Source organism: Myotis daubentonii, chromosome 1, assembly GCF_963259705.1.
Source record: "Myotis daubentonii chromosome 1, mMyoDau2.1, whole genome shotgun sequence".
Taxonomy (NCBI): Eukaryota; Metazoa; Chordata; class Mammalia; order Chiroptera; family Vespertilionidae; genus Myotis; species Myotis daubentonii.
In genome coordinates, this window is record NC_081840.1 from 40991320 (window position 1) to 41014354 (window position 23035).

At 41.3% G+C, this 23035-nt stretch overlaps 1 protein-coding gene across 13 annotated transcripts in view; it reads left to right on the forward strand.

Annotated features, from left to right (window-relative positions):
• Positions 1-23035, forward strand: part of NIN (ninein) — a 101355-nt gene that overhangs the window by 70352 nt on the left and 7968 nt on the right. For 11 of the 13 annotated variants that reach the window (XM_059696376.1, XM_059696350.1, XM_059696364.1 and 8 more), the window contains 12 exons: positions 231-736; positions 1916-4066; positions 5334-5459; positions 5563-5632; positions 9336-9548; positions 10912-11025; positions 13750-13872; positions 14594-14707; positions 15468-15614; positions 16864-17043; positions 18909-19058; positions 21106-21207. In XM_059696376.1, coding sequence (XP_059552359.1) covers positions 231-736; positions 1916-4066; positions 5334-5459; positions 5563-5632; positions 9336-9548; positions 10912-11025; positions 13750-13872; positions 14594-14707; positions 15468-15614; positions 16864-17043; positions 18909-19058; positions 21106-21207 — 3996 coding nt within the window. The remainder of the gene's footprint in view (positions 1-230; positions 737-1915; positions 4067-5333; positions 5460-5562; positions 5633-9335; positions 9549-10911; positions 11026-13749; positions 13873-14593; positions 14708-15467; positions 15615-16863; positions 17044-18908; positions 19059-21105; positions 21208-23035) is intronic. The other 2 variants (XM_059696387.1, XM_059696467.1) reach the window with 2 other exon arrangements.

Below are 23035 nucleotides of genomic sequence, written 5' to 3' on the forward strand. Positions count from 1 at the left end.
GTTTTAATAGAGCTGTTCAGAAACTAATACAATTCAGCCAAGTTAAAATAAAGGAAAGCAAACCATGCCTGATTTAAATGTATCTTATTTAATGTGTTTTTGAATTGTTACTTTAAAACAAAATGGGAAAACTGAGGAATGTCTTGTAGGAAACAAAGTACTTCTGCCCCATCACCTTTCCGTGGCCTGGAGTTGAGTGACATTGTGGTGGTTTTGCTTCCTGGCTTTAGGTGCACCATTATGCACAGCAGCTAGAGGAAACCAAGGCCGCCTGTGAAAAGGAGCAGGAGAACATGAGGCAAAAGTATGAGAATGAAGTGCACATCCTGGAAAAGCAAATAAGTGACCTTACACATGACATGGCAGAACTCCAGGGCCGGGCAGTGGCGCTCCAGGAGGCACAACATATGACTAACTGCAAACACGAGGAGGAGAAGAAACAACTGCAGATGAGGTGGGACGAGGAGAAGACTCTCCTGCAGGAAGCGCTGAGGCTGGAACATGAGGCAGAGCTCAAGGACAGACTGGAGCAGGCAGAGGAGAGCTTCGCCCGAGAGCGGGAGGGGCTTCTTCACAGCGGTGCCTGGACAGAAGAGAAGGTGAGGGGCTTGACTCAGGAGCTCGAGCAGTTCCACCAGGAGCAGCTGGAAAGCCTGGCGGAGAAGCACGCTCTCGAGAAGGAGGAGTTGCGAAAAGAGCTCTTGGAAAAACACCAGAGGGAATTTCAAGAGGAAAGGTAAGAAAATGGGGGAGATGGAGCAACCTGGGGTGCTGTCCGTCCCAGGCACCAGAAGTTCCAGTCAGAGAAGGAGACTCTAGTGAATCAGAAGGCATAATAGCCCCTTGAAACACTTTTTCAGTTTTTCAACTTGTTTTGCCGTTGTTCAGACATAAACCGTCTTGGGGTTATTGAAACTGTTCTTCTTTTAAAAGGGGAAACTATGCCTGGTGACAGACTTGTATCTTTTTTTTTTTTAATCTCACCCAACGATATGTTTTTATTGATTTTTAGAGAGAGAGAGAGGAAGAAGGAGAGAGAGAGAAAAATGTCGACGTGAGAGAGAAACATCAATTGGTTGCCTCCCATATGCGCCCTGACTGGGGATCAAACCCACAACCTAGGTATGTGCCCTGACCAGGGATCGAACCTGCAGCCTTTTGGTGTACAGGACGATGCTCCAACCAACTGTGCCACCCAACCAGAGCTCAGACTTGTATATTTTAAGGTCACAGATGAGGATACGATTATTGCAAATGTGGGTCCTTCCTCGTTCAGTCCTGTTGTTTTCTGAGAAAGGCTATTTATAAACCACATTCTGGGCAAAGTCATATTTCCTCCCAGAGTTATGAAACTCTACTTTGTGCTTACCTTACTCATGTGAAATCTCAGGTACATATGAGGCCTTTGGCGCTTCATACTCTGATGACCTCAGTGCTACTCCATTAAATAAGAGGCAAGAACATGTGACTGTGATACGTGTGGTTTATGTGATTATTATCCTTCAATGCATACTTAACTAAAAATAAAAAATATTATACTTTCCAACTTAGGGGACTATAAATGCATTTGATCATTTACCGTGAAATATCAGTTTAAGTGGTTAGTTAAAAATCTGAAAACAAATACATCCAGGAGAATTCCAAAGATTTTTTTTTTCTTTCTAAATTTTTCTTGTAAATGCAGAGAGAAGTTAAGTACTGAGTCTTTTCCATTATGACTGCTGGTCTTGGCTCTCAGAAATGGCATCCCTTGTCAGTGTAAATGAATCACAGAGGGAGAAGTGAACACTATTTCTAGAACGTATTTAAATTGTTTGCTTGGCAGCTTCTCCTGTGCATGGGAAATGTTTTCTTTGTTTGTTTGCTTCTGGAGTTGATGGCAGTTTGAGTAATGCTGTATGTTGACCACATTTAGGGAAAAAATGGAAACTGAGTGTACTAGAAGAACCTGTGAGATAGAAGCCCAGGTTCAGGCTGACTGTCAGAAAGTCACTGAGAGATGTGAGAGTGCCCTGCAGAGCCTGGAGAGGCACCTGCGCCAAGAGCTGAGGGAGCTCCTGGAACAGCAGCGCGAGGAGAGGTCTCAGTGGCAGTTTGAGAAGGACGAGCTCACGCAGGAGTGTGCTGAGGCCCAGGAGCAGCTGAAGGAGACGCTCCAGAGAGAGAGAGCGACTTCCCTGGCCTTGACCCAGGAGAGAGCGATGCTGGAGAAAACATACAAAGAACACCTGAGTAGCGTGGTTGGTGAGAGAGAACAGCTACTCAGAGACCTGGAGGACCTAAGAAAAGTGTCTGAAAGTCAGCAAGGCCTCCTGTCCGACCAGATCCTGGAGCTGAAACGCAGTCACGAGAGAGAGCTGAAGGACCGCGAGCAGGTCCTGTGCCAGGCGGGCGTCTCGGAGCAGCTGGCCAACCAGCGGCTTGAAAGGCTGGAAATGGAACGCGACCAGGAGAGGCAGGAAATGATGTCCAAGCTCCTGGCCATGGAGAGCGTCCACAGGGTGACCTGTGAGAAAGCAGATCGAGACAGAGCCGAGATGAGCACAGAAATCGCCCGGCTTCAGAATAAAATTAAGGAGATGCAGGAGGTGGCCTCTCCTCCCTCCAGGCTGCAGAATGGCTGCCAGGAAACAGGAGGGGAGGAGGCAGAAGGAAGTGGAGCCATGTCCCTGCTCCAGCAAGGAGAGCAGCTGTTGGAAGAGAATGGAGATGTCCTCTTGAGCCTGCAGAGAGCTCACGAGCAGGCAGTGAAGGAAAACGTGAAGATGGCTGCGGAAATCTCTCGATTGCAGCAGAGGCTGCAGAAATTAGAGCCAGGGTCAGTCATGTCGTCTTCTTTAGAGGAGGCCACCACTGGGCTTTTCGGGAATTCTGTGGAACAAGCAGAGCCATGTTTACTGCAAAACCGAAGGAAGCAAGTAGAAGGTGTCACCAGGCGGCGCGTCCTGAGCGACCTGCAAGACGATGCGGCCCCGGACCTGGGAAGCACAGGGACGAGCTCTCCTCAGAGACAGGAGGTCCAAGTCGAGGCGTCTGAAGCGTCCATGGGGAGTTTTTCTGAGCTTGAAAACAGCGATGAGACCAGGACTGAGACCTGGGACCTGAAGAATCAGATTTCTCACCTTCAGGAACAATTAACGGTCTTACGTGCGGACTGCGATCGCGCTTCTGAGAAGAAGCAGGACCTACTCTTTGATGTTTCTGTGCTCAAGAAGAAACTCAACGCGCTGGAGAGAGTCGCCGGGGCTTCTCCCGAGTATAAACTGTTATACGAAGACGCCGGCAGAGAAAACGACTGTCTCCAGGAAGAGCTGCGCGTGCTGGAGACGCACTACGAGGAAGCCCTGGACAACAACAAGGAACTCGCTTCAGAGGTTTTCCGGTTGCAGGACGAGCTGAAGCGAGCGGAAGAAGTGACCGAAACGTTCCTCGGCCTGGAAAGGAGTTACGATGAGGTCAAAAGAGAAAACGAGGAGCTGCACGGTGTGGTTCTGAGACTCGAAGGCACGATTGAGAGGCTGCAAGGAAGAGCGGCGCTCCCGTGTGGCTGCTTCTCCCTGTGGGAAGCCCCGTTAGAGGACCTGGACCCCGAGCCCGAGCCCGATGGGAAGGCACTTGCGCTAACTCAGACCCCGGGAGCACGTGCGCCCAAGGCTTTGCACGTGTGCCAGGTTATCGAAGAACATTATCAAGAAAGCCAGGACCTTGGGCAGGAGAACACCCAGATCCTGGGAAAAGTACAAGCCCGTGAAATTGCCTGGCTGCGCACAACAGTCCAGACTCACGGAGAAAAGCCTGGAGAACAGAACCAGGTGATCATCGAGGAAAACACCACCCTCCTAGGCCTCCGACACAGACATTTCCAGCGTCAGGCCGTGATCGCGGAGTTAGAACTGGAGAAAAAAAAGCTGCAGGAGCTGACTAGGAAGTTGAGGGAGAGAGTCACTAGTTTAGTGAAGCAAAAGGATGGCCCTGCTCAAGGAGGGAAGGAGGAAGAGCTGAAGGCAACGATGTATGACTTGCAGGTCGCGTGCGGTGAGATGCAGCAGAAAGTTGAGCTTCTGAGGTAACGTATGCACCTTCTAAACTTCACGGAGTCCCACCGAGCACCTGGCCACATCTAACTTCTGCTGCTTGCTGTACCTAGAGACACTAACCTGTTAGTCTCCAAGAAGAGGGCAGTGCTTTAGACTTCCTCCTGCTTCTGTCACGTTAACAAGTAGAATAACCTTGCCTAGGAGGCACCCCCTCCCTCTGTAGGAAATACATGTCACTCATTGACGTGTGAAAGTTGATAACGGAGAGTGTTTGCTGTTTAACCACGTGCATCATCCATGTATGTCCCGTCTTTAACTCTTTTCTAGCCCTTCATATGGACGGGTAGAATTTTTGTTGTTGTTAAATGTTATTTTTCCTCATGTTGATGAAACCTGTTATATGAGAATGAATGCCTTTTGTATATTATTAGCTTGCTTGGTAGATAACTCTCTTTATACTAATATAGGATAAATGCGTTTTGTAGCTTATAGTTTTTTCCCTATGCCACTTGAAGATATATGCCAATATTCCGTAAACAATAGAAATTTATCTTAATTTAATTGAGGAGCTATCAGATTCTAATAAATGTGCTTGAGAATAACGACAACAACAAAAAGACTTGAACCACTGCTCACTTGGCTTTATAAAATATGGTTGCAATAGTCTTCTAGAAAATTTGGTTTTAAAAAAATGTGTAAAATATTGCATCATGTCTGAAATATCTTAATGATATGAAACAAAATTTAATTCTGGGTATAGTTTTTCCTCTTCTCACTTCAGAGGATTTTCCATTCTAAAAACCAGAATATAATGAAATGGAAAAAAAAAACACAAAGAAAATATTGTGTATATTTCAGTATGGCCCTTTTATCCATGTAGTGAATTTTCTTTCTCTAGATACCTTGGGACCTAAAATGAAAGCTAGTGCAACTTAGTAATATGGTTTATGTCCATTGGCAGCAGGCAGGCCTTGAGACTGAGATAAAGGAAGTTATTTGCTCAAAGCAGTAGGCTCGCCACAGACACGATCAGCAACCAGAGTGGCCATTGCGTCTCCCTCTGTCTCCATGCACAAGTGTCTCAGCCACACTTCCCTAATGTCTTAGTGAGATTCTTACTGCCCATAAGAAATGAGTCAAAATGTTATAGTTTGAATTCTAAGAACAGAGACTACTAATTTAGACTTCTCATTTTAACTGGCATGAAATACTTGTTTCATAAAATTACTAGAAAGTATTTTCCAAAGATGCCAGATGACTGCCTTGTTGTAACTACTTTTCAAATCTCTGCTTCAGATATGAATCTGAGAAGCTTCAAAAAGAAAATTCTATTTTGAGAAATGAAATTACTACTCTAAGTGAAGAAGATAGCATTTCTAACCTGCAGTTGGAGAAATTAAATGGATCTCAGGAAGAAATGTGGTAAGACATATACTTACGTTTTCTTAAGGCCTTTTTGCAGGGACTAAAACTATTTTACTTCAAAATTTAAAGCCTAACTCTTAAGTTTTCATTGTCCCTTTAGGCAAAATATAGAAACTGTGAAACAGGAAAAGGCCGCAGTTCAGCAGATGGTTGAAAATTTAAAGAAACAGGTAAGGAGATATTTCATTTTTCCCAGTGTTACTTGAGTCTGAAATTTTCTTTTTTTTTCATTTGAGAAAAAACAGATTTATAGGATATGCTATTGAAATAACATGTAGCTAGAGGTGGTGAGGTTGTAAATTTGGAGATTCAAAATGGAAACTCACCTCATGATGACTCTAAGTTTCTATTTTTTGTGGGTTTAATAATGTATTATTATTTATTGGCTCTGAGTGCTTGATACAAGCCTTATAGTCAGTGGGAATGGCTAGGCGATACCTCTGAAACCAAACCTACATCATGCTAGTTCTATCCCTCAGACAGTTGCAACTGTTAGCTCCTTCTTCTTTTCTCACCAGGATTGAAAGCAGAAAGTTAAGGACAAAATTTCACAGATACAGAATGCCAGTTAATCAGTATCTTTTCACAGAATTATGATTTATTTAGGTAACTTGTGCCAGTCAATTATACAATCTCACAACATGCAATTGTGTGGGCAAAGGCCACTTAAAAATCTGTCTGAAACAGTCAGTAGGCAAGGGCATCCTGGGAAAAGAGTAGACGAGGTGTTAACATCCAAAATGTATTTTGTACACTTATAAACAAACTAGAGGCCCAGTGCATGAATTCATGCACGGGTGGGATCCGGCCAATACGCCCCAATGGGGGCCCATCAGGCCGGGCCAGCAGGGGGTAGGGGCCGCGGGCGGTTGGCAGCCGGCCCCACCCCCAGTTGGGGTGTTGGGGGCCGATTGGGGGCTGAGCTGGTGGAGACAGAGGGGCGATGGGGGCCTGGATCAGGCTGGTTGGCTGCCATAGTGTGTGTCATAGCCACTGGTTGTTCTGGTCGCTCTGGTCGTTCTGCCATTCCGGTCGCTGGGCTTTTATACTAGTATATATAGATGGCAAAACCCAGATGAAAAATGAATAACCGATATGAATGGTCAAGTCACAGAAACAAAAGAATACTACAAGTAGAGACAGAACCAAGATGGCGGCATAGGTTAACGCCGGAGTTTGCTGCTTTGAACAACTACTTCAAAAGTGAAACTAAAACACAGAACGGACATCGCCCAGAACCACAGGAACGCTGGCTGAGTGGAAGTCCTACAACTAGGAGGAAAGAGAAACGCATACGGACACTCAGAGGAGGCGCAGTGCTGAAGTCAAATTCTGAGGTGCGGAATGCGCGGAGCGGGCTGGCGGCGGAGGGCGCGGTTGGCGTTTTCAATCGGGAGGGAGTCGCAGACTCTGAGCTCCAGATACAGGCGAGTCTTTAGGGACCCAGGCTCAAACGGGAGAAGCGGACTGTCTGGCTTCGGTCAGAGCGAGTGCAGCTTTCTCTCCGAGCTTTGCAGCGGGTGCTGGGACTCAGAGAGGCAGAGCACCTGGGGACAGGACTGAGAGCCGCCATAACTGCTCTCTCCAGCCCACCCTGTTGATCCTGTGCGACCAGCCCCGCCCAAGGCCTGCACAGAGGCATTTGCCAGATAGCCTCAGGCAAAGGCTAGATTAGCACCTCCCTAGAGGACAGAAGTTCTCTCACTGCTGACACAGCTGATTCTCACAGCCACTTGGCCTGGAGGTCAAACCCTCCCTGGAATTAGCTACAACAATCAAGATTTATCTATAAGACTGCGAACAAAGACCACTAGGGGGTGCACCAAGGAAGCATAACAAAATGCGGAGACAAAGAAACAGGACAAAATTGTCAATGGAAGAAATAGAGTTCAGAACCACACTTTTAAGGTCTCTCAAGAACTGTTTAGAAGCTGCCGATAGACTTAATGAGATCTACACGAAAACTAATAAGACCCTCGATCTTATATTGGGGAACCAACTAGAAATTAAGCACACACGGTCTGAAATAACGAATATTAAACAGACGCCCGACAGCAGACCAGAGGAGCGCAAGAATCAAGTCAATGATTTGAATTGCGAGGAAGCAAAAAACATCCAACGGGAAAAGCAAAATGAAAAAAGAATCCAAAAATGCGAGGATAGTGTAAGGAGCCTCTGGGACAGCTTCAAGCGTACCAACATCAGAATTATAGGGGTGCCAGAAGATGAGAGAGAGCAAGATATTGAAAACCTATTTGAAGAAATAATGACAGAAAACTTCCCCCACCTGGTGAAAGAAATGGACTTACAGGTCCAAGAAGCGCGGAGAACCCCAAACAAAAGGAATCCAAAGAGGACCACACCAAGACACATCATAATTAAAATGCCAAGAGCAAAAGATAAAGAGAGAATCTTAAAAACAGCAAGAGAAAGTAACTCAGTTACCTACAAGGGAATACCCATACGACTGTCAGCTGATTTCTCAACAGAAACTTTGCAGGCCAGAAGGGAGTGGCAAGAAATATTCAAAGTGATGAATACCAAGAACCTACAACCAAGATTACTTTATCCAGCAAAGCTATCATTCAGAATTGAAGGTCAGATAAAGAGCTTCACAGATAAGGAAAAGCTAAAGGAGTTCATCACCACCAAACCAGGATTATATGAAATGCTGAAAGGTATCCTTTAAGAAGAGGAAGAAGAAGAAAAAGGTAAAGATACAAATTATGAACAACAAATATGCATCTATCAACAAGTGAATCTAAGAATCAAGTGAATAAATAATCTGATGAACAGAATGAACTGTTGATTATAATAGAATCAGGGACATAGAAAGGGAATGGACTGACTATTCTTGGGGGGGAAAGGGGTGTGGGAGATGTGGGAAGAGACTGGACAAAAATCGTGCACCTATGGATGAGGACAGTGGGTGGGGAGTGAGGGCGGAGGGTGGGGCGGGAACTGGGAGGAGGGGAGTTATGGGGGGGGAAAAAAGGAACAAATGTAATAATCTGAACAATAAAGATTTAATTAAAAAAAAAAAAAAGAATACTACAAGTAAAAAGATGGTCAGCCTCATTAGTGATTAGGGAAGTGCAAATTAAATGAGTTTCTTTTTTCAGATTAGCAAAAATTAAAGAGTGGCTTCATCAGAATAAAAGAGGTGGTGAGGAAACAAAGGTGCTCATACCTAGTTGGTAGAACTGTAAATCAGTAGCACTGTGAGAAAGACGTTTTGGGGATATCTATAAAAATAGTAATGTATATGCATGCCTTCTAACCCAACAGCCCCACTGCTAAAAAAAACAAAACAAAACAAAAAACCCTAAATACAAAATGCTAACATGTGTAAGTGAATTTTCCAAAAGATTGCTTTGTTTCTTCTTCATTAAAATTCAATGCATTATGCAATGTCTTGATCCTTGGAATACCCGACAGCCACTAGAATATATAGCATGTGGTGGTTTCTGAATGCACTGACTTAGAAGATGGGTCTGTAAGATAGGGTAAGTGGGAAAACAGGCTGTCCAAACATCTGAAATGGTTCCAATTTTTGTCATAAAGAAAGAAATCTCTCTGTGTACAGTATACGGGTTTTGTCATATGCATAGAAAACAATCTGGAGAGATACACATGTATCCAGCTGTGAACCATGGCTACTCACGTGGAGTGGATTTGGACTGAGTGTCTATCGCTTCTTAACACACTTCTGAACTGACTGAATGTGTAACAGTTACTCTGTATTATTTCTGTTATTAAGTATGTGTGTGTAACTTCATCTACATATCGAGGGAAAAACCAATTAGGCTCTAAGTCTATTTTTTAGCAGAAGTAGGGTAACTAGTTTTTAAGAGTTATTCCAATTTTAATTAGATTTCAGAATTAAAAACCAAAAACCAACAGTTGGATTTGGAAAAGACGGAACTTAGCCAAAAGAACTCTCAAAATCAGAGAGAATTGCAAGAGCTTAATCAACGTCTGGCGGAAGTGCTGTGCCAGGAGAAGGAGCCAGGGCGCGGCACGCTGGAGGAGTGGCAAGAGGAGAAGTCTACGCTGGAAGAGGAACTGGAACGCTGTAAAGTGCAGGTACGCGCTGCAGCTGCCCCACAGCCTTTGTGGAGGAAATCCCAACAAGTAAAAGAAATGCTTATACAGTGTTACATTGCTTGTACATAAAGTCTTAATCATGAAAACAGTGTGGTACCGGCATATGAATAGATATAGATATATAGACGTGTATTTATGGATGGCCCAGATCTTGGTTTCTAAACACCTTTCTCCTATAAAAGGAACCAGGGCTCCTTGGAAAAATGACTGATTCCAAGGCTGGGGGACAAGGACAATTCAAGATGAGCCTGGAATGTTTCATGGTGCCAGGAAGAAAAAAATGCTCAAAAAAGATGGGGCATGTTGAAAGGACACAGGGCCCAGCCTCCTTTAGGCCAAAGATGGAACAATTTCAGCAACAAAATCATCATAGTAAAATATAAAATAAATATGGTTATAAACGTAGGATAAAATAAATATCCATATGGCCACACCGATATAAAAAACTGAGCACATAAATAAAAGGGGGAGACACACTGTCTTCCTTACAGTAGAATTCCAATTAATAAATGTAGAAAAAATAGAAAGCCATTAGAAGGCAAACACCAAAGTAGTGATTGTAGACAAAACCCACTGATAGACACTAAAATTAATAAGCAAAAGTTTAAGGAGAAACACGATCTGCATAGCCTCAAGAATGTCTCCAATAGAGAGAGTTACTTTACAGTGGGGAAATCTTCAAAAAACTACCCTAAAAATCATGCCCATGCCTTTTGAGAGGAGAACCTTTTAAAAGATCATTTAGTTAATTCCATTCAGTATAAGGATGAATGGCCATAAAACAGTGTCACTGGTGTTCTCTCTCTCTCTCTCTCTCTCTCTCTCTCTCTCTCTCTCTCTCTCTCTCTCTCTCTCTCTCTCTCTCTCTTTCTCCCTCTCTTTTCTGGAGCACATCTGTGCCTCTCCTTCCTCTTTTGTCCCTCAAGAGGCATATCTCTCTCCCACTTTCTCCTAAGCACCAAGGGTCCTTAATAACTTTCTAAGTAACCTTTCCCTTATTTAAAAACAAAACCGTGTGTCATTGAAATTATACTAGTGCAGGGGTCCTCAAACTACAGCCCGTGGTCCACATGCAAATACAAATATTGTATTTGTTCCCGTTTTGTTTTTTTACTTCAAAATAAGATATGTGCAGTGTGCATAGGAATTTGTTCATAGTTTTTTTTTTAAACTATAGTCCGGCCCTCCAACGGTCTGAGGGACAGTGAACTGGCCCCCTGTTTAAAAAGTTCGAGGACCCCTGTTAACTAGTGTGTCCTTAATGCTGCCTTTTGTGGCCCTAGTAAGTTTCCTCAGGCTAAATGAATGTGTCTGTTACTTAACTTTTTAATTTTTTTCTTAGTCCTCCACTTTGGTGTCTTCTTTGGAGGCAGAACTCTCTGAAGTTAAAATACAGACGCATATTGTGGAACAGGAAAACCTCCTTCTCAAAGATGAACTGGAGAAAATGAAGCAGGTGAGACTGTGCTGCTTAGGAGAGGTCCGGGGAACCTCTTGTAGGACCATATGTGCCTGATGGCCCGGCTTTGCCAGCCACCAAATGTCCTTTGGACTGAATCCTGTCAACTAGCTTATTGCTCAGCAAAGCTGAAGACTTGCAATACAAGTCTATTTATAAGGACTTTTACTGCTAAACCTCTAGTTCTAGTTTGTAACATATATGTCGTAGACTGAAATTCTGTTGCTATAAATGATCACAACCACTTTAGTTTAAGAAAGTTGATGTTCTACTTGCTCCAAACCAGATGAAAAAGTAATATAAGTTTGTCTACAGTATACATGTATATAAGCCAAACCAATGGACATGGACAACAGGGGGATGGGAGCATGAGTGTGCGGGGCGGGGGAGGGGGGTGGGAGGTTGGGGGTTAATGGGGGGGATGAGGACACATTTGTAATACCTTAACTAATAAAAAAAAAAAAAGTTTGTCTACAAAGAAGGTAACTTTTTCCTTGTAACTTTAATAACCCTCCACCCAGATTCAGGCAAAGCTGGTCCTTCTTATCCTTTCCTCACAGCAAGTGTGAGGCATCTCAGGCATAAGGGTAAATTCTAGAGGATGCAGTCTTACTTAGGAATCTGGCTTTCAGAGCCTATTTCAAAGTTTCAAAGACTTAATTTTAAGTATAAAAGAGAGTTTACCTTAAAGTTATATCCTGGACATTGTCCTACTTTATTCTTTACTAGAGGCCCGGTGCACAAAATTCATGCAGGGGTGGGGGGTGGAACTGTCAGTCCACTAAACATTGCAGAAGTTAAAACTTACAGGGCCCTTCTCTGGTGGATAAGTATTTCAAAGCTCCTCTTACCAACTTCATCCAAATTAACCGGGGCACACTTTTCTCCTTTACCTTTGAAAGTCGGCCTGTTGTTCAGCCTCTAAGATGGTAATGATGGGTTCCAAATCCGTAGCAGGGGAAACGTGTGCTTTGTGACTGTGCTAAGCTAGAGATCAGGAGAAGAGGAGCAGAGCTGGGAGTAAGACAGCTTGATGAGCACATCATTCCGCACTTCTTTATTGCATATGTTTTACAGGGGCATTGACATAGATCGTGCTCTGGAAAAACAGTGAGCCCCGTCTCCCTTTGGCAGGAAGCTGTTGTGTGGCACCCTTTTGGATCACGTAGTGGAATGGCGTCAGCCATACAGCTCGGACCTAGAAAGCATGGGCTGCTCTATGGGACATAATGACTGCTCGTTCACAGAACACTCTTGTTATCTGTGGCACTGAAAAGAAACATGAATAGCATCAGCAGAAGTCACAAGGCTGTTCGTAGACACCCAGCAGGCTTTGTGAGGGTCCAGGGTTGGGGAGGCAAAGTGGTGAACAAAGGAGAGAGGCCCTTCATTAAACCAGTGCCCGGGGACTTTAAAATACGTTTTCCTACATCCTTCAGATTTGTTTAGATTTGTAAGGTATGCTGGATTTGTTGCCAGTTGAAGGCCAAAGTCAACCCTCAAAGGCTATTTGGTCATACTATTCCTAAAGCTAAATGGAAAAGAAGGTAGGAAGTAGAAAGATGGCCATAAAATCATAATGAAAATAAAGAATTGAAAACTGGAAAGCCAAGTGAAGTGGAAGGAAATGAAAAATGCACGAACTGTGGAAAAGAGTTAGGAAGTGTACGAAACCTGTCTCTCTAAAGCAGTGGCTGGGGGAGGGGAGGTTGCTCCCCCAACCTGGGAAGTTTAGCGATGTCTGGGGGTGTTTTTTGGTCTTCATAACTGATGTGTGGGGGAGGGGGAGGGTGCTACTGGAATCTAATTGGTAAAGCCAGGCGTGCTGTTAACCACCCTACAGTGCACAGGGCAGACCCCACAACAAAGAACTATCTGGCCCAAAATGTCAATAGTGCTAAGGCTGGTGCTGAAAAGAAACAAAAAAGTCTTTGGTTTTCCTGATTCCATAAAGTGGAGAGGAGGAAGCCAGTGTGTCCACACAGCAACATTTTACTAAGCAAGTGGATTTGGGCATCTTCCAAAAGGAAGGGTATATGGAACGAGCTAAAACATAATGTGTTGTCTTTCAACTTGTTCTTTTTTTTTTAATATATATTTTATTGATTTTTTACAGAGAGGAAGGGAGAGGGATATAGAAAGTTAGAAACATCGATCAGCTGCCTCCTGCACACTCCCCACTGGGGATGTGCCCGCAACCAAGGTACATGCCCTTGACCGGAATCAAACCTGGGACCCTTGAGTCCGCAGGCTGACGCTCTATCCACTGAGCCAAATCGGTTAGGGCTCTTGTGTTAATACATTGTACTTGGTTCATACCAATTCTATAATCTTGACTGAGATTTTTGAAAATGATTTACTTAGTTAAGAAAGCATGAGGAAAATGTATTGTGCTATATGTATACGAGATAAATTGATGACAGGATGTCAGTATGTTATTTATTTTACCCTGAAAGTAAAACAGAAAGCTAAGACCATTATTTACCAGTGTCTGGTTGAGTCTATCTGAACAGGCATTTCCACAGTGCATTGGAGAATGGACAGAAACTAGCAGGGAACATTTTGTTAATGTTAATTATAGTCCCCAAGAGTTTATGTGTCCTCTGAAATATCCACAGATAGGGAAATAGCAGCAGCCCTGAAAATGCCCTGTTTATAAATACCTTTTATAAATGTCGGCATGAGATGTGAGGGGAGGGCTCATTTGTTTATCTCTTCCAGCTGCTCAGATGTCCCGATCTCTCTGACTTCCAGCAAAAAATTTCTAGTGTTCTAAGCTACAATGAAAAACTGCTGAAAGAAAAGGAAGCTCTAAGCGAAGAACTAAATAGCTGCGTTGATAAGGTAGTAAAAATAAGATGACTTTTTGCCATCATTGTACAGTGTGCACCGTAATGAGCATTTCTCTACGCCCTCAGCACACAGGCCTAATGGTTCCGGAGGCTCCTGGAACAGCGTTTCAGCTGCCATCATGTGACCTTAGACCTCCCCAGGCCATGATTTTAGCAGGAGCTTAAAGTAGTTGTCTAATAACCACATCATTAAATACAGTAATATAAAGTTTGTCTCATTTTAATATGTAGCCATGCTACTTAATCTATAATATTATTTAAAGATATCACTATGTACTTATTTATTGCATAAATAATATAGTGTGGCATTGAATAATATGAGATCTAGTACATCGACCCCTTTTTTTTTTTTCTATTGTGTTTTCCCTAGCAAATCCAAAACACTGCTTTTGTCCCACCTGCCTTACTAGGTACTCTGTATTTTTCTTTTACGGTACACTCTTGAGATTTCTAATTGCCTCCCAGTCTACCATCGCTAACCCGCAAAATATGAGGCAGTGAGAAAGGAAAATGGAAATCCCCAAAGAGAAGAGACTCCTCAAAATTAAAGGTAGAAAGGGAGTCAGTTGAGAAAACTTCTTTCTTTTGCCTTGCTCTGCTCCCCCTGAAAAATAAATGGTACTTGATCTTTTCAGTGTAAGTGGAGGCATATAAATTGAGACTAGATATGTTTGCAAAGCTGCCCTGTTACCTCTTGTCTTTCCCTGAAACAGTTGGCAAAATCAAGCCTTTTAGAGCGCAGAATGGCTACTATGAAGCAAGAACAGAAGTCTTGGGAACAGCAGAGTGAAAGCTTAAAGTTGCAGCTAGCGGCTTCGCGGGAAAAGGTGCGTGGACAGTTCTTGCTTCATCTGCACAGTTCATGTGTTCCTCTGTCTTCCAGCGGAATCCCCAGTGGAGAGAATGGAGTGGCCTAAAAGGACTCAGAGCGATTCAGTTTGACTAATGGTTGATACAGACTTATAGTGTAGTGAAATAATTTGAATATTTCCCTCAAATTTCATTATCATTATGAGGTTACTTACTTATAAAAGCTTGAGAATAATGTGTAAAAAGGACTGCTTGTTCCACATTTAGAAATGGAATTTCTAAGGCAGGTGCATGCCCTATTATAAAGATCTCTATCAACATTTCTTTTACCAATTTAGTTTTTTAACTGAGATGTTAACATGGTAGCCTAGGGTTCTACCAGTATATCTTCTTATTTTTAACTAAGATGTCCTTTACAAACCAACACCACAGGCTAAAATTGTTACAGAAATTTTTACAATTTCTATAAAATGAGGTAAAACCATCTTTTGTGATGCCAGTTGGTCCTCATTGGTTCTGTAAGATATCACTTGGTAATATATCAGCAATACCTGCTCCAGGCATAGCTCATCATCGTCATAAATATCATTTAACATCCTGTAAGTATACATAATGTACTGGGTTTCCACAGAGCTACGGTAGAGAACTGGATATAATAAGTAGAAACAGAAGGGACCTAGGTGTTATCTTGTCCTAGCTCGTTCATCATCCCTGGACATGCTATAGGTGAGACCACAAGGATTTGGGTCACAGTGTAAGGTTGTTCTCATGATGCAGGTTCAGAGTTTAGAGGACACACTACAGAATGTAAACCTGCAGATGTCCCGGATTAAATCCGATCTACGAGTGACTCAGCAGGAAAAGGAGGCTTTAAAACAAGAAGTGATGTCTTTACGTAAGCAACTTCAGAATGCTGATGACAAGGTAATTTTTTTATTGAGGTTTAACTTTATACAGTAAAGTGTACACATTTTAAGTATATAACTTGATTATTTATATACATATATATGTAAAACGTTATATTTTACGCGCGCGCGCGCGCGTGTGTGTGTGTGTGTGTGTGTGTGTGTGTGTGTGTGTGTGTTTAACCGCCACCTCGTTCAAAATATAGAACATTCCCAGTTCCCAGCAGGCTCTCGTCTGTCCCCTCCAGTCGATAACCTCAAGGGAACCACTATTCCACCCTCTGCACCGTAGATTAGGGACGCTGGTTCTGAACTTTATATAAATAGAACCATCGTGACAAGTTAACTTTTGGTATTGGGAAAGTCAGAAGACCATGACTAAGTTATTTTGTTGTAAAATTAAAACATTTTGATGTTGTAGAAAGTGTGTCTCATCTTAATATCACAAATGCTGCTTCATCTATGCACAAATAAATTAAGAAAATGTTATGGATGTCAGCCCTAGGTAGATTTTGAGATGCCCTACCATAAAAGTAGGCATTACTTCAGTTACTTTATCTCTTAATAGTTGTTTCCATTTTTAAAAATTACGTCTGAGCTGACATTTTTTCTCAAAATAAGATGGTGCCTTTTTTTTTCCTTTTTATGTTTTAACTTAAAAGGTTTATTAAGTTGTGTTACCTTTTTTATTTTTTAAAGCATTTTTCAGGATCCAAAAAAAAAATCGCTTTGGTAGTTTAAAGTATATTTCTGTGTTCAGGCCTCAATCACATGGACAATATGTGCTTTGCAATCTGAAAAAGGATATGATTGCATATGTGAAAATGAAAGTAGACTTGAGCTTGTGAAAGCGTTCAAGTTAGCAGTGCATTTCTGAGTCCCCCTCGGTGTCCCCTGTTAATCAAAAGAGCAGTTATCTGGGTTCAAAGCATAACTTCATAAGAATGAGGCAGTTTGTATGGCCACCAATCTCTATGTACTTGTGTCCTGTATGGAGCTGGGACTTGTCGAACAATCCCATTTGCTGTTAGACTTGATGGGGCTATTTTGCCAAAGACCGTTTTAAACAGTGAGTTTACAAACCTTTTTTTGTTCAAACACCCATAACATTGTTTTATTTATATCTATATATACATACATTCACTCCCATTAGAAGACAAAGGTAAAGGTTGAAAGGTACCTACTAAGAATTGTCATTAGGTAAGCATGACACTGACAACAGAAATCAGCTTTATTTTTAAGGCTTAACTCTGCAATTGTCTCTTAAGAACTGGGCCCCAGAAGTAGCCACCCACCCATCAGGATTCCATAACCAGCAGCAGCGGCTGTCTTGGGACAAGTTGGATCATCTAAGGAATGAGGAACAACAGCTGCTTTGGCAGGAGAACGAGAGACTCCAGACTGTGGTGCAGAACACCAGCGCAGAACTCACACACTCCCGGGAGAAGGTAACTGGAAAAGTTGCACGTGGTGGCATATGTCTGAAAATGCTTACTTTGCTGTGAAAATGAATGTTTTATATGTTTAAAATAGTTCTAGTGTGTGGATTTGAGTATTCTGTTACAGCAGACTTATTTTGAGAATGTATAATTTATCGTTTACTTTCATTTAATTTTATCCTGGTATGTTTCTACAATAGTTTTCATTTTGTAAAAGCAGTTCTGTATTAAAATCTGTGATTTTAGCCCAGCCGGTGTCCTCAGTTGGTTGAGCATCATCCAGTGCTCCCAGAGGTTACCAGTTCAATTCCCCATCAGGGCACATTCCCAGGTTGCAGGCTTGATCCCTAGTAGGAGGCATGCAGGAGGCCGCAGATCAATGTTTCTCTCATGGATGTTTTTCTCTCACCCTCTCCCTTCCTCTCTCTCTAAAATTAATAAAAACACATTTTTAAAAATAAATCTGTGATTTTAATCCTCATATCCAAAACATAAACTCATGGAAGTGTTAACTATATATTCCTCTTTAAATAGGCTGGACACGGAGACTAGTAGTAGAAAAATAGTAAAACAAGACTCAAATCTTGTTGGTCTAACTCCTTGTAAGAGAAAAGGTTCCCCCTTGAAAGGTTATTTCAAGGTTTAGAGGTTAAAATGGTTTTTAAACATTAGATTTAAATCTTTCAAGTTTAGAATGGTCTTTAAAGGTTAGAATGGTCTTTTTTTAATGTCTAAATTAGATTTATTAATATGCCAAGTTGGAAAGAACCCAAATACCCGGAAAAACAAACTGTGGCACATCCACACAAGGAAATACTATTCAGCAGTGAAAAGGAATGAACATCTGCATACATGACAGCATAGCTGAAATCTCAAATGCATTTTAATTGCATTTATTGGGGTGACGTTGGTAAATAGAATTATATAGATTTCAGGTGTACAATACATCATCCGTATATTGTATTGTGTGTTCACTACCCCAGGTCAAGTCTCCTTCTGTCACTGTTAGGATGGTCATTGAAGATCATCTCTTCCAACCACTACACTGATGTTTAAATTATTTACTTGTACTAAGTAGTGAGCCAACTATGTTTAACCTTTACTTAATCACCTCGAGCCACAGACTTTCACTTAGAACACCTACTGTGTGCCAGCAACTCTGCTGTCACTGAAGCGGCGGTGCTGCACAAGACAGACAAGGTCACTGTCCTCCTGGAACTTAGTTGGTGTAAATATATTGTTTCAGGAGTGAACAGTCCAATACATAGTGGAAGGGACTGTCACCTCCTTCACTCCTAACAGGTCATGCTCATGGCAGAGCAAAAGTGCTGGGCGTACGTCTGCTTCCTTGACTCTCCTCCCAGCGGTTTGGTAGAGCCGGAAGTCCCCTCCTTCCCTGTCTGTTCTTTAGTGTTGAGTTTTTAGAGCCAATCAAACCAAAATTAGATTTACCTAGAAAGGATCTTTTTTAAAAATATATATATATATATTTTTATTGATTTCCGAGAGGAAGGGAGAGGGAAAGAGAAACATCAATGATGAGAGAGAATCAATGATCTGCTGCCTCTCGTACGCCCCCCACTGGGGCTTGAGAACACAAACCCAGGCACGTGCCCTTGACTGGAATCGAACCCGGTTCCCTTCAGTCCGCAGGCCGATGCTCCATCCACTGAGCCAAACCAGCCAGGGCAGAAAGGATCTTTTGATATACCAAAAAAGTGGGATTTGAAAACTAGCAGACTTGACTGGAAAAAAAAAAAAAGTGTTTTTAATACAATAATACCCAAGTGCTGTATAAAAACTTTCCTTATGTCCGTTGTTTGTTTTCCTGGCTGGGTGATCATCTTAGCATCTCTCTTACATTTGCTCACTAGGTCCGTCAACTGGAATCCAGCCTTCTTCCCCCCACGCACCAAGCACAGGTAAATGCATCAGGTACTGGGAAGCCCACAGAGCAGGAGAAGTTGAGCTTGAAAAGAGAATGCGAACAGTTTCAAAAGGAAAGATCTCCTGCGAATAGGAAGGTGAGTTTTTACGCGTTTAACCATGTGTCTACGTTCTGACTGTGATGGGTCCCTAAGTGTGTGTCTCTTCCCCTGCCTGCTTCCAAGGAGATGACTACAGTGGCATATTTTTGTTCTCCCTTATGTCTGTGCTCTTGTAATCTTGTCAAAACAGTATACTTCTTTTTGATTGATGTTTGAAAAGGAGCAATTAACTTTAAGCTTTCATAAAGAAGACAGCTAGTCATCTTTATGAGTATTATCAAGCCTTTATAAGTTAGTAGAGTATACGTAGCCTGAAATCAGGAACATTTTAAGGTCTGTATGATCTGTTGCCATATCACAAAACAGCACACATTTGATGTCTTAGTTTCTGAGGGTCAGGAATTCAGACGCAGCTTAGCTGAGTGCTCCTGGCTCAGGGTCTGTCATGAGGTTGCAGTCCAGATATCAACTGAGGATCCACTTCCAGGTTCATTCACATACCTGTTCGGAGGAGGCTTTTTTTCCTGCTGACTGATTTCCAGAGGCCTCAGCCCCTCACTCCCGGGGCCTTTTCTAAGGATGTGGCAGTGAGTGAGTGATATGAGAGAGAGATCCAAAAAAACACCAGCACAGAAGCTGTAGTACCTTTTATAAGCTAATCCCAGAAATGATACACACCGTTAGTTCTGCTCTATTCTATTGGTCACACAGACTAACCCTGGTAGAGTATGGGAGGGGATGACGCAAGGGTGTGAAGACCAGGAAGGAGGTGATCCTAGGGGACCATCTTGGAGGCTGGCTCCACCGTGGTTAAACCTTTGTAACACAGTTCAGTTCCTTGTTCCACGAAGTTAAGAGTTCTGGACCATTGTTACTCTGGGAGTTCTTATTGTTACATGTTTTTTCTTTCTTTTCCTGAACTAAAACTCAAGAGTTTTCACTGTTACCTTCCTTTTCTGAAACATATGGTTTGTTTAAAATCTGATGAGAATAATGATCATTTACTTAGTTACAAAAGTGTGCTGTAGAACTGTGCACCTGAAACTTGCATAATTTTGTTAATCAATGTCACCCCAATAAATTCAATAAAAAGGAGGGGGGAAAGAAGGCAGGTTGATTCTGTTAAAAAAATTTTTTTAATTCATAATTTTTTTTTTAAGTTTGTGAAAGTTATGATGAGCATTGGCAGTAAGAACACTGCTCTAAAGCTGAAATGCCATTTTATTTTAGGTACATTCAAGTAAACTTTTCAGGAAAGACAATGGGTTTCATTCAGCTTCTCACTAAGGGAAAAGTCTAATGATAAGTTTTAACATAAGAAATTTAACTGTACCTTGAGAGATTACACTCTGTTTAACAATTCTTACTACTCTCTTCATCTGTTTTGATAGAAGCAAAAGTCAACATCATAGAATATTGTCAGATGTTGTACTTAGCAGTATTCAGAATCACAGTGTTTGCTAATTAGATTCTTCCTATAATAAAAAGAATTCCAGAAATGGATACTCATAAAGTCTTTAAATTTCATCTTTAAAATTGAGAAAGTAGTTATAAAAATCAGGTTTTATGTAGTCCCAGTTTTAAATCTTTAAACTTTGCCTTAAAATGGATTACTACAGATCCATAGTAGAGAATCATAAAATGGATTTAGTGAAACAGCATTTTTTATTAATAAGCTATTCTACAAAATGTCAGTACATGGTAGGATAAGTACTGTTTCTGAAAGTTGTCCTTCAGTGATCAGTACTTATAACTAATTGTGCAGGTACACATACTCGTGGGTGTGGGTGTGTTTTCGGGGTTGCAAGGTAAAATGTATTTTATACAGTGCGTGGCATTGACGTTTGAAAGCCTACTCCCTTAAGAAATCTGCTCTACATAAGGAGTGGTGACTAAAACTAGATTACTTAAATGTAATACATGCACTGGATTATACTGTTTGCTTTCCTTCAAGGAATGAATTCAGCTTTCTTCCAAGAGCTGAGATTTCTGACGAGCATAAACTTGTCAAAATAAAGTAGAGCAACTCAGATGGGTTTGTTTTGTTTTGTTTTTTTAAAGGGAATTTTTTGTTTTTTAACAGGTCAGTCAAATGAATTCCCTTGAACGAGAATTAGAAACAATTCATTTGGAAACTGAAGGCCTGAAAAAGAAACAAGTAAAACTGGATGAGCAGCTAATGGAGGTAAGCTTTTAAGCAAATGGCCTTAGCTATGAAGAATATTTTAATCCATGAATGAGCCATTTGTTGGAAGAGACTAGCATAGCATTGAATTCGTCTTATGAAAAAGTGAAAATCTAAGTATGTTGCCAACCAAGCTGAATTCTTTGGTCTATCTTGCCAAGTTTGATGGACATTTTAGCTTAATACACAGTCATAGGAACTCATACTGCTTTACACAGGAAGGAACAATGGTGATTATCATAAAACATAAGGACCTCAGCAGGGACTCTGTCCAAAACTATCCAAGAAACCTGTGGCTCTCTCACCATTGCTATGGTTGTAATAATTTCCTGATACCATCCATATTACAGTGTTTTATAGATATGATTGCTCTCTAACAACCTCTTCAGTTAGGAAATCCATGCAGAGATTATGAGAACATTAGCATTTAGAAGTTTAACTTTCAAGTGTTGCCACTGCTCATTACATTAGTAACTAACTTGGGAGAGGTAGAGCTGTTAAATATAAAGATGGATTTGTAAAACTTGTCAGCCTGGACATTGGGTTTCAGTCTACTAGATTGCCTTCTGAATACTGAGAACAGTTAGAGGCTGTAAAACAACTTAGGTACAAATCCTCCTTAATAAGTTATAATTTCATTGAGATACTTTGCTTTAGGTAGATGAAAATATTAATCCAATGTTTAGTGAACTGTAAAATCTCTATAAGGTAGAGAGGCATGAGTAGGAAATGTCTTTTTTGTGCTCTTAAAAAGTACAAATATGTTTAAGCAAGAATTATAGAAAGGGAGAGAGATGTTTACATAATTTTGTGAAGCTGGGCACATGCAAAGATAACTTTAAATAGATGCTTGGGTTTTAAATGTGAAATATGGGCAAATATATCACATTGACATTTAAATGACCACTGAGGTTTCTGTCACTATTATATCCTCTGATTTTATCCACTAATAGATTAGTGAGCTATAAATAGTGAAATCCAAACCATTTTTTCTCTCTCTCTGATAGCATATAATAAATGTGTTCAAAACCTTGAGCTGTGGGCTGTGTTTAGACGTAGATATGCTTTTCTGATGAAATAATTATATACTGTAATCAATAACATGGTTGAAGCTAAGGCTGGCATAGCCAAGTTGAAAAGTGACAGGATATACTTAATCAATACTGGAGCCTCTCCCAGCACTGCCAACAGGCCAGTTCTCTCACCTGCTCTCAGAAGCCCCTTACCTCCCAACCCTGTTTTATGTTATTTGCTGTCCTAAGCAATTTTCCCTCACTATTTTTCTCCCTGATCTAATAGTAAATATTTACAAATGGATGAGGGAGTATACTTGGCACTATACTCCCTCATAAATAAAGAAATAAAGAAAAAGCATGGATGTTTTATTGGAACACTGAAAAGAACATCTTATACACTATTGTAACAAAACTTTCCTTAGGAAAATACTAGTAAGACTGCACTATTAACTCTGTGTACACCTATACAAATTGGATTCTTTAGTAGTTTTATTGAAATATAATCCACACATTACAATTCACCTACTTAAAGTGTACAATTCAATGTTTTTTTCGGTATATTGTTAATTTTTAAACTTGTGATAAATATATACATAAAATTTGCCATTTTCACCATTTTAAAGTATACAATTCAGTGGTGTTAATTACATTCATGATGTTCTACAAGCATCACCACCTACTTCCAAATCTTTTTAATATCTGTACAGTTTATATACAGAAAAAGTGTAACTGTTGGTCCTTTATAAGTTCTTACTGACTAGAGCACACATATCCAGGTATATATATACCCAATTTGTACTCTTCTTTCTCTT